The sequence below is a fragment of the Alligator sinensis genome, unplaced genomic scaffold (genome assembly GCF_000455745.1).
Source record: "Alligator sinensis unplaced genomic scaffold, ASM45574v1 scaffold175_1, whole genome shotgun sequence".
Taxonomy (NCBI): domain Eukaryota; kingdom Metazoa; phylum Chordata; order Crocodylia; family Alligatoridae; genus Alligator; species Alligator sinensis.
The window spans coordinates 211,410-223,785 of NW_005842536.1; the positions used below are offsets into that span (position 1 = coordinate 211,410).

General features: G+C 41.8%; 1 protein-coding gene across 1 annotated transcript in view; it reads right to left on the reverse strand.

Annotated features, from left to right (window-relative positions):
- NIPBL (NIPBL, cohesin loading factor) overlaps positions 1-6,181 on the reverse strand; it is a 128,951-nt gene extending 122,770 nt beyond the window's left edge. Inside the window, 3 exon segments of the mRNA XM_025213551.1 lie at positions 1,291-1,421; positions 2,366-2,531; positions 6,118-6,181. Coding sequence (XP_025069336.1) covers positions 1,291-1,421; positions 2,366-2,531; positions 6,118-6,181 — 361 coding nt within the window.
- Positions 6,182-12,376: the final 6,195 nt, after the last annotated feature.

The following is a 12,376-nucleotide window of genomic DNA, read 5'->3' on the forward strand; positions in this document are numbered from 1 at the left end:
CGGGTGCACGTAGCCACATATAGAGCAGAGGGAGGGATGGCGCACAGGGATGGCACGTGCTGCCGCCTCCCAGAAGCCGAGCCGCGGCAGGATGGGGAAGTTCACTGGGCTTGGGTGAGGGCAGCATCATCTCTCTGCATGGCAGAGAAGCCCACTGGGCTGGTGTGTGGCAGCGCTGGCCGCTGTGTGCAAGCTTCCCCACCCTGCAAAGGATTACTGCTATCCTCATCCCGCCCCGGCCCTGGTCCTGGGAGGCAGCAGCATTCCATCCCCACCTGCCAACACATACTCCCTAGGACGGGTCCAAATACCCACAGGGGTATGCGTACCCTCGGTTGACAATCCCTGCCCTATGTGACTGGAGAAAGAACACTTTCTTCGGCTCACTACCTATTCATTTATTGGTTACTCATCTCTTCTATCCCTGGTTACTGGAGCTAACCAATCTCTCTGCCTAGCATTAATACCTTTGTAAAATGGCATTTTTGTATATTATATGTAAATAAAGATTAAACCGTTCAACAACTCTCATTATTTTCTATTCAAGCTGTCTCATGTAGGACTGGGAAAACATCAGGGTCCAGAAGGCTTTCCTAGTAACTTCGTAGCTGTCTGGAAGGTAATCATCAGGGAAGGGAAAAACAAGACAGTCCATTAACAAATATGGAACCAGTGGTCAATGTCTATCTGATATGTAATTCCCACATTGGTTCTTCTTCTTTTCCATCTCTCTTGTCAATCAACAGTCTTGTTGCTTCTCAAAATAACACCCAGATTGAAAACAAATATATCTATAGGGCTCTGCAGTAAAGATGATGCTGAGAGGTTAATTTACAGGCAGAGCACCTTTTTGGTAGATTCTCAGTTAACCCTGTAATCCCCGACTTCTTATATCACTGGAAAGTCAAAACTTCAATAATACAATTTGGTCTGGTTGCAGCTGCAGTTTATGTTAAATTTACTGATAAATTTGCAGTTTACAGTCTGCAGGACCAACTCTAAGAATAAGACCATGGATAGATTCAAATAAAACAATTAAAAGAAGAAAAAAAAGGCACTCCTCCTCCCCAAACAAATTTGGGGGAGTTTAGTTTTATTTTTCCAAAATGCTCAGTAGTCTTCTAGGGTTCCTATTTATTTCCAAAGAGTCAAGAGACCTACAGTACACTACCCAGCAAGGTAAAACATGAAGGTCAGTAGTTGTAACCTTTTTTATAGAAATTAGTACTTTAAATTTGACTTTTTGAAAATGTGTATGAAAACATGCAATTAGCAGAAAAATATCCTCACCACTTTGTACCCCGTATCTGTTTTGCATGCTTTTCTCCCTGAAAACATTAGGATTCCTTGCCAGGACAGCCTGCAGCAAGACTGGTATATCTCCCTCTGGATCATCGCTGCCAAGGTTATCTTTCAGTTCTCTAGGGGTTGAAAAGATAAGCAAACAAAAAAAAAATTATAAATGGTAAAAGACTTGGTTAAAGACATAGCACCCACTTGTAAATACAATGAAGCAGCTATATAGTCTATCCATTTAGCAAGTCTAAATACTACTATTCCTCTGGCTCTACATTTGTGATTTTTATTCCTCTTTTTCTGGAAAACGAGGGAAAAGCATTTGTACTGGTCTTCAAATTACTTCTACTATTACTATTTTAATTTGCTTCACACAAAGATTTGAGCTGGAAATTTGAGCATGCTTCCTGTTTACAAAGGCAATTCATTATACTCTTGGCATGACAGGATTCATTCTCATCTTCCCATCAGAGTTCAGAGATTTTTTTATGTGATAATAAATTTTTTTATGCTTTTCTTTTTCATTTTTAATACAGGTTTTTTGACCAAAACAAAGCCCCAGAGCAAGCCAACTAAAAGACTGGGGGGCGGGGAGAAAAGGGCCTATTGGGTAGCTCATTGAAAATTCTGAGTATATGAGCAAATAGGCAGAGGAGAACATATACGTGTTTAGAGCATTAATACAGAAAAGCACCTGTGTAACAAGTCCCTTTATAATGCCCAGGTAATAATGGAAATAGGCTAACCAGACTACAGGCATATGGACACGCCACACAATTAAATATACAAATATATACCTACAACTAATAAAAATGCAAGGAAAAGCATATCTGGGGGAAAATATTCAGTTATTCACACACAACTGTCTGGAATGATCTTATACGCTGTCTGAAACAATTCAGTATTAAACAAAATGGTTCTCTGGTAAAAGTCAGCCTAGAAGAATCCTTTTATGGTTTCAATACTTAGCATACAAAACCCTTTCTTATAGCCCTCTTTGTTGACTTGAATCAGTAAAGGAGTAAGTAACTTATTTTAAGATTTTGTTACACAGAAGTAAGGTACATACATATGGTCTGTTGACACCTGGTTGAGGCTGTGTACAAGTTGTGAAACCAGATTTTCATCCCTACAGGCCAAAAGGCAGTTCACCTCTTCTGCTATTCGTCCATTAAAAAGCAGACTTTTTGTTGTTGTAGCAGGTAAAGGCGATGGAAGAGGCAGCTGGTTCAAAACTACATTAAGAAGAAATAAAGGCAATTCAAACTATTGTATTGAATACAAACCTAGAGAGTAATAAGTTTTATTTATTCCTACATACATTTAAAAAGAGTGAATTTGAAATTTACTGAAGTTTTCTGGGTCTCATTACACAAAAACTAGAACTGAATTTAAATTTACGCTACACGTTAAACCACAAATATTTTAATATTTCTCATTTAATAAATTTTCCCCCCTAAAGTAATAGGAAGAAAACATTTTCTACTTACCAAAAAGTTACTATTATTAGGAGTGTTCTTTTAGTGCTGAAGAAGTCCAAATAGTAAAGATGGACACATGCACACATGCAATCATGGCTGCATGTAATTCTGCAAAAATCTATAAATCCCATACTTAAGATGACGCTTATATCTTCTATAAGTTATCTCCATGACTGATTTGGGGCTTTGCAATTTTTTTTAAAAATCAATTTAAAACATTAAAGTCAGGTAGAAAACCACAATTAAGAAAGAAAAATATCTTGTTTTGCATTTACAATTTTTACCTTCTTGAACAAAGATTCGGATTTCACTGCTGCAACCACTAAGAACATACCAACTTGCAGTAGGTCTTTTCATTAACGGTATTACAGTATAACCTCATAAATCCAGCAAGCTTGGGACTGAGCACCTGCCGGAAATTTGAAAATTCCGGATTTTTCAAGCCAGACCAGCAGCCACACGGAGCAGCAGCATGGGGTGGTGGATGGTGGCAGCAGCCGTCACATGCAAGCTTCCCCCTCTGCTGCTCCGGGACTGGCCACTGCTATTCCCCAATGTGCTGGATTTTCAAGAATTCCAGATTTTTGATACCCAGATTTATGACATTATACTGTACTTCTTATTGCTGATCAGGAAGGTATACTATATCAATACACAAATATTTAAGCTATTATGTGGTTTAATAATTAAATTTAGATTTTAAGAGTATACTACTCCCTTAAATGGACACACACTGTCCTACAGCTACAACTCTATGTACCAAACAAGGAATACATCCTTCCCCCTGAAGAGAGGCAGCTGAAAGAAGAGAAAATGAACCAGAATCGAGGTAGACTGTTACAGGCAGCAATCACTCTATTTACAAACTGAACCAGATTGCATGGATAGTATTTGTTGGATTGATATTCTGAGTTCACAGCTTCTCTGAACTTTTGAGAGCTGTCTTGGTGCAAGGCTACCCTGAAGAAGATGCACCACTTTTTCCATTTGTTTAGCCTCTCCAACCTTATTCCTTTACACAGGTTATTCACTTTTACATAGTTATTATATTAGTTACTGACATATTTCCTATTTATTAGAGGGCGATTATATATTTACAATATTTGAAGATAATTTTATAAGTTAACTAAGACTACCTTAAATGTGCTGGATACATAAGAGAACAGGTTAATCAAAAGAGGTTTTACTTTTAAAACAGGCTGATTTATTGAAGTAGTACTAACTGTAGTTCATGAACTAAATTTTTTTTTTCTGATCACTATGCATGTCTTTCAGAATTAAAATACCAAGTTTTCCTCTCCCCCCCCCTCAACTTCCCAACAATTATTCAACTTTAATTGAGCTAGTGGAAAATATGAAGAAAACTAAATACAATGGAAAAAAAAAACAAGACATCCAAAGTCGTAATCAATAGAAGACTAAGGAAGAGAATCATGGACTTTAAATGTACAAAGAGATTTCTACAGAGGAAAATAAAATATTGTTCTTCACTGCCACTAAGACTAGAACAAGAAATAATAGACTTTGGCTGCTTGCAGACATGAAAAAAATAAATCAAAACAACCCTAGCGCTTTACCGGAAGAGGAAGCATGTTAGTTCGACTGGGCTCTGAAACGTCAGTATAGATCGGGCACTTTAGTGGGACTTTTTGGTGCTTTTATCTCAAGCTCATTCAATCAGCTATTAGATAAAAGCGCCAAAAAGCTCCGCAGAAGCTCTCAATCTATACAGACATTGGGCAAGCCGGGTCAAGTGAATGCTATGCCTCTTCTGGGCATGCTCTACGCTCAGTGCAGAAGCGCACCAAGCTGAAAGTAAAGCGCCTCCCCCCCACCCCCCGCTTAAATCTGCAAGCAGCCTATAATCACAGGAAAGGAGATTTAGGTTAGACAAGCAAGACCAACATCTACCAGTAATGCCTTAGCCTGCTTGTGACAAGGGTATTGACTAACTGACCTCTCAACATTCCTTCCAGCTCCTATTTCTTATTTCTGTGGAAAATATATATATATTTTTTTAAACAACTTTACTTGCAAGCCCATATTTGCTGGAATAGTTCACCTCCGGCCCTGAAGTTTATTATGGTTCACAGGATTGATGGATAAATATTAGATAGCTATGTCACAGGAGCTTCTTTCAATTCAATACATCACACCTTCTGATAAAACAGTTGACAAATAATGTGGTTAAGTAAATGCTGAATTCATATGCTTTTTCTGCACGCAATTTGATTTAATCATTGGATATTTTTTCTGCAAGGTTTCTTGTCAACTCTTTCCAAATTTCAACAGTACCATTATGGGAACATAGATTTGAAAGAACTTCTTGGGTTATCAAGCCTGGTATACCAGGGGACTACACAATCACATCAGAGAATCCTTTTCATAAATTTATCAAACTCCAGCTTAAAATCAGTTAAGTTTCTTGCTTCTGCCCCCTCAAAATAATTCTGACTAAAAGGCTTTTCCAGGACCTAACTCTTCTGACGACTAAAAATGTTTTTTTTCAATTTCTCACCTACATTTATGCACAGCCAAGTTATAACTATTTGTTCTCGTGCCAACATAGTTCTTTAGCTTAAACAGTTATTCTCCATGTTCTGGTGTTTACCCAGATGTATTAGAAAGTAATCACATTCCCTTTTTTCATATATTTCAGCATCTTCCTTTATTCTTGGAATATTCAAGTCTGTCTCTAAAATATATATCATGTGAACACTGCACCCATAGTTTGCAAGTTTTAGGTCACTTAATTTTGCTCTAGTTTTTTTGGTGGTTTTTGTTGTTGTTGTTGTTTTGTTGGTTTTTTAAACGCAGTCTTAATATATTATGACTCCTTGCAGACATGAAAAAAGGCCATGCGCTTTCCTGGAAGCAGTAGCGCATTAGTTCAACCTGGCTCTGCAGCTTCTGTATACATAGGGCACTTCAGTGGGGCTTTTTGGCACTTTTATCTAAAGCTGATTCAATGAGCATTAGATAAAAGCGCCAAAAAATCCCCGCCAAAGCACCCAAACTATACAGATTCTGCAGAGCCTGGTAGAATTAATGCTGACTCTTCTGGGCATGCACTGGGTTCAGTGTGGAAGTGTGCTGAATTTAAAGTAAAGAGCATTTTGGTTTTGTTTGTTTTTTCCATGGCTGCAAGCAGCCTATGATACAAGTTCAGGCCTTACATTTTAATGGATTCATTTAAAAAGAAAACCTCTTTAAAAGTGCATAGCTTTATAAATAATGAAATTTCACCATGCATATTTCTCTAAAAATTCTAAACAAACAAAATGCGGGAAAAATGGGTGTGGGATATAAATGAAGAGATTAGAGCAGGGAAAGTACTTACGGTCTGTGAGACTAGCAATCCCTGCAAGAGTAGTGATGGGAACATGAGGCATATCCCCATTCATCCTGAAGCTCTGGGATGGTAGTGCCTACGCAGATACTTAGTTCAGGTGCCAGCTATCATTACTTTCCATCTCCCAAGCACTACAAAAAGGAAAAAAAAAAAATGAAAGCTCAATTTGCTTTTGGTCTATTTGAAAAAGCAAAAGCATTAATGCAGTCTAAATAGCACTTCTCAACTGTATTCTTAGCATACTTTTATTCATTTTTTCTTTTGTGAACACAAAATAGTAAGCAAGCATTGGTGAAAGGTAAGAAACAAAAAGTTAATCCCATCAATACTGGGCAGAACAATTAACATATCAATATTATTCAAATAACAAAACAGACTGATTAAAAAAGCAAGTTTCTCATGATGCATTTCACTTCCAAGAGACAAGGAAAAATATGAAATGCAGTGAAGGAAAAGAAACTATTGCTATCCAGCAAATTGTCAGCCACTGCTAGTTAAGGAATACCAGCAAATTAGACATGTAATGCACAGAAATGTTACAACTGATCACATAACAAATGATGAAAGGTTACTGTAACAATGACTGGTGGAAAAAATTGTGTTTGCATTTTCTGCCTCCTCATTTTCAGTCATTATCATGTATATGTTTGGAGGGTAAGGGAGTCTTTCAAACATTAATGGGTTAAAGAAACATCAAATAGGAAAGTATGATTTGTAATCACTAAAATTAGCAGGGGAACAAAAGACAGATACAGCTCATTAACACATTTAAAAATAAATAAATTTGATGGTATTCTTTTAAATACTAGTTAGAGACATACTTGGCCCAAAGTGTTATATGGGGGATGATTTTTTTCTTTTCCCCAACAAAAGTTTGTGAAGTCACCAATGAACTAGTTCATACATTTCCTGGAAAAACAGTGCAGTTACTGAAAAGTACTTGGCCACTCAAATGTATCTGGCTGTAAAGACCCATTAGCAATAAAATAACACAATACTAGGAGACCATGGTGATTATACACTGTTAAATGAATCCTACTTAATAAATAATTTTACTGAATAGTTTTTACTTCAGACGAGGAAACTACATATTTTACAAGGATTACATCCATTTCAGTCTGCTGCTACTGCTGTTCCTATAAATAAAAGCAGGTTATGACCTCCTCTGAAGACTGACTTAAACAAAACAAAACAAAACCAAAAAAACAAAGGAAAGCAGCTACATACATACTCCGTGATCTAAGAGAGGAAGAAACATTTACATGCACAAAGGAATCTGAGGGAAAAAAGTAAAGGAAGTAGTAATTATACCAGCCTGTCTCAGCCACTTTTACAGGCAAACAGAAGTTGAATAGGACAACAACAATTACTAAGTTTGATACAAAAGTTGGAAGTTTCGATCAAGTTCCATGAAAAGTGCATTTCTGGTAAGAAGCACAAACACATCAGCAGCTTCTCCCTACCCCAGCTGAGAACAGCAACAGCAGCAGGCAGGTTGCTACCTGGTCCCCCCAGATCTTCAATGCCAGCCAAAGAGTAAGTGTGGGGAGGGGGATCCCACCCACCACAGCACTGTTGTCTCTGGCTGGAATGGGGCAGGAGTGGCTCTGGAACACGTCCCCACCCAAAAATCAGCTGAGGGCAGCAGCAGCAGGTAGAGCAGTGGAGGGAAAGGATGCTGAGGTTGGAGGGGAAGAGAAGGGAAAGATTCTTACCTGCTTTGGGGACTGCTGCTCCAGCAGCATGATACAAAAATGGGAGTGCAACTGCCCCCACCAGATTTGCTTCTAGTGTGGCACCTTTCTTGTGGTTCGGGGAGAGGTGCATGCGCCCCCTCGCTCTCCCAACATCTCCATGGCTTTCCAACTCCTGCCTTGAAAGCCACACTCTCAATTTCACCTTCTCACTATAGACCCTGTGCAGGGTACAAGGCTCATTTAGGGCAAAGGGGAGGAGTGGTGATGTTGCCAGGGGCTGAAGGGTCAACGTGGCTTGCCTTCCTCTCACCCCAAATGAACCTGATACCTGGGAGCACAGGTAAAATTGACCATCTTTCAAGGCAGGGGCTGAAAAGCCACAGAGATCTTGGTCCCTCTGGGAACCACAAGTAAGGGGTGCAGAGCACCCCTACACCTGGCAACTCCTCCACTCCACTGGAAGGTCTGGATACTCTATCACTCCCTCATGGCATTTCAGCAGTAGTGCAATTCCTAAAAGCAGAGGGTTCTCATTAGAACCCTTAGTAGTATATGTGCAGACATTTCTGTCCAGGGACAACTGTGAACTGGCTCCAGATCAGTAACATTCTTGAAAAAATTCATGTGTTATGCCTGTTTGCACTCTAAAAATCTGGTCTTAAGGCAGACAGAATCGCTTTGCGAGTCATGACAACCATATTCTACTATCAATCATCTCCTGCATTTCACAGGTTAGAACTACCCCCCACCCCCAATATTAAATGGTCCTGCTCCATCACTAACTAGACTGTACTCCATTTCTTGTCTCCTAACAACTCCTGTTCACACCTCTTCACTCCTAGCTCACTGCCCTCCTCCATCTCTCCAAACACAGCTTGCATTTGTATGAAGTCTTTTCTTTGACATTTAAGTTCAGCCTTCCTCTGCTTCTTCTCCAGACCTGAGGAAGGGCACCTGATGCCTGAAAGCTTGTCCAATAGCTCTCCCAACTACACAGTTGATCCAGTAAGAAGTATCACAAAAAACCTTTGTCCTTTGGTGGACCATCACAGCTGCAACAATCCAACTCTTCTTGACCTGCTGGTCTCAAACAGGGAAGAACTGGTGGGGAATGTAGTAAGTAGTAGATGGCAACTTGGGCAGCAGTGACCATGAACTGATTGAGTTCAGGGTCCTAAGGAAAGGAAGGAAGGAGAACAGAAGAGTATCCTTACCCTGGACTTCAGGAAAGCAGATTTTGACTCCCTCAGGGAACTCATGGGAAGCTAGTCTGAGTGGGAGAGGAGTCCAGGAGAGCTGGCTGTACTTTAAAGAAGTAGGGGTGCACCAACAGAGATTTTTGGGGCCGATACCGATAGCTGATTTTTAAAGAGGCATATTGGCTGATACTGATCCAATTTCTGATACCAGCCCGGCAGCTTAGACAACTGCATGCAGCTGGTAAGTCTGGTGTGATGGAAGGGGAGGGAGGAGGGGGGAGGGAAGAAGCATGGGGGGGCAGACCAAGGCCCCCACAGTGAGGGAGGAGTGGGGCTGGGGCAAGTGTTGCCCAGCTGGGACATGGCAGATGTGGGACGGAGCCACGGCTTGTCTGGGGAGCAGGGGGGGAGCGGGACGACACGACACAGTTCCCGCCGCTGTCACTGCTTGGTGCGGAAGCCCCTGGTCCTGCACTCATCTGCTCATCCAGGAGTTGCTGGTCCAGCGCTCGTCCACTCATCCAGTGGCTCCTGCTGCTGCTCCCACCACTTGTCTGGGAGGGCATGGGAAGGTGTGTGCCCCTGGATCTGCATGGGGCGGGGCAGGGCAGGCCAGGAAGAGCCCCATGCAGCCCCAGCCCACCCCGCACGGATCCAGGGACACATGCTCTTTCCCCCCTCTTCCCCATGCCCTCCCAGACGAGCGGCAGGAGCAGCAGTGGGAGCCACCGGATGAGTAGGCTGGCAGGAGTGGCACCCCCGCAAGACAAGATGCAGCTTCATCCCTTGCCCATTCCACCCCAGCTGGGCAGCACTTGCCCCAGTCCCACTCCTCCCTCATGGCAGGGGACTTCATCTACACCCCCAATCCCCCTTCCCTTCCTCCAAACCAGACCTACTAGCTGCACACAGTTCTCCAAGCTGCCGGGCTATGCTCCTCACTGCCTATGTGCTGAACTGTGGTTGCATGCACGCACGGGCATTCACTGCCCAAATTATTGGCCACATCAGGCTGATTTCCAACACGATCAATTTTCTTTATATCAGTTCCAATCCGATATCTGACCGGTGTATCAGTACTAATCAGTATGTAGGTCAGGGCTGGAACTGCTTTGTCTGTGAAAGGGTTAACTAATTAGTGGCTCCTGTACAGCAGTGGGGAGGGGAACAATCTGCTGTGCCACCAGAGCAGTGCAAAGGGTTATGGCCAGAGTGCACACTCTTGCCACAGCCCTTCCCAGTCCAAATCCACATGCTTCCCCCAGAAACAGAGGAACATGGGACAGTTTGATCTGACCTGTGTACTTCTGTTTCTGGGAGGAGCACATAGGGTCAGACTGGTAAGGGCTTTGGCATGCGTGCATGCTCTGGTTGCAGCTTCTCCCTGATTTGCCTCCAGAGGAGGCACATAGGGCCTTTCAACCTGGCTGCAGCAGCACTCATGGCACAGCATCCTGGAAGTGGTTTTTGGCACCACAGGGTGCTGCCAATCCCAATTGAGAATTGCTGGTCTAAAAGCAGTAAGATATAAACAGCTACCCCCAAATGGGAGTGAAGAACAGAGATAAAGTATGCCTTCTGTCTTCCAGAAACAAAGTCTTTCAAGAGGCAGATGTAAAACTTCAGATTTCTGACACACTCCATCAGAAGAGAATGCAGCAAGCATAACCCTGGGACGGAACACTTCTGTTTCATAGCAGCTCTGAACAGGGAGTCTGCTTCTCACCTTGATGGCTGCTAAAGTATCTGGTACAGCACTATGTATGCCCTTTATAAAAGGTCAAACTTTGATAAACTAAGGCCCATGGTGCACATTACACTTAGCATGCATTAAATGCAGTTAAAACACGAGTGACTGAGTTCAAGCAGTAAAACACATGTTAAGTATGCTCATATTTTAGTGAAGTTATGACTTCTCATGTGAGGAGTATCTCCAGATCATACTAAGTAACACTGGTTTAGCTACCATTAGACTGCTCCACAGAAATAATATGAGCAAGCACACTCCTGACGCAGCTGTGACATTAGATCAGGCACCCCCTTTGCTGTACCAAACCTCCAGGTGGGACAAAGAAAGTCACATATGTCAGGAGGAAGGATCCTGGATCTTGTCAACCTCCTTCACAATCGAGTTAAAATCTGGGTGCCCAGAGCCCTGGAGGGCCCCAGAATGGAGACCAGGAATCAGCTGTTTGTTGGGTCCCAGCCCTGGCACTGGACTGGAGCTGGCTCAATACTCCAGTGCAGTGCTGGGGCTGGGACCAACAATCAGAAAGCTGTTCAAGTCAAGGGCCATAATAAACATTACTGTGTGACTGCTCAGAACATGCTCTAACTTTAATACTGCATAGATTTAATATGTACTATGTCCATGCAACAAGGCCCCAAGGGAACTAATTAATGAAATGGATTGAGCCACTCAGGGACTTAAACTACTCTGGGGGTTAAAAGTTCTTCAATTCCAAGGTCCCAAAAGTATCAGGAACCTGTATTCCAAAAAAAGGGGAAAGTTTTCAGAAAGGGTCTCAAGACTTAACTGGATAAATAACCTCTTAAACAAAAATACTAAGAACACACGGAGCCTAGAAGGAATGGGGAGGTATTGGGAAGCAAAGAAAACTGTAGCTTAGACATCAAATACCAATAAATTCTTCAGTTATATAAATGAAAAGAGACGTGAGGCTGCCATGTAGTGAGGATAAGATAAAGACTAAAGATAACCTTGATATGACCCAAAAAACCCAAAATGAATACTTTTGCCTCAGTTTTCAACAGAGACAATGAATTTGATCACTAGGGCACAGACAGGATTAATAAAGGGAATGAGGGTTCAGATATGGAAATTACCTCACCTGAGGTGGAAGCAAAATTTTAAGCACTTAATGAACTCAAACTCAAATTACAAGGGCCGGATAATCTTCATCCCAGAAACCTGAAAATATTGTCACAAGTAATCATAAACCCAGAGCAAACATTGTTTTTCAATCTACCAACGAAACATTATCAATACAAGGAGTATGATATCATACAGGAGGATCTGGATAACTTTGAGAACTGGTGAAAAAGAACTGGTGTCATATACTTGAGGACTGAGCTGGGAGCTCATCATCTGGAAACAAAAAAGGATAAGACCCTTAGTGGACCAACTGGTCCTAGGATGACTATGAGGCACCAATATACCATTATGAAAAGGACTGTCTAGATCGGGGTGGGCAAAATATGGCCCATGGGCAGCATTCGGCCTGCGAGGCCATTCTATCCAGCCCGAGGGGCCCCTAAAAAAATGTAAAAAATTAATATTTCTCTGCCCTTGGTTCCTGTCAAAAATGACAGGAACCAAGGGCAGTAGGA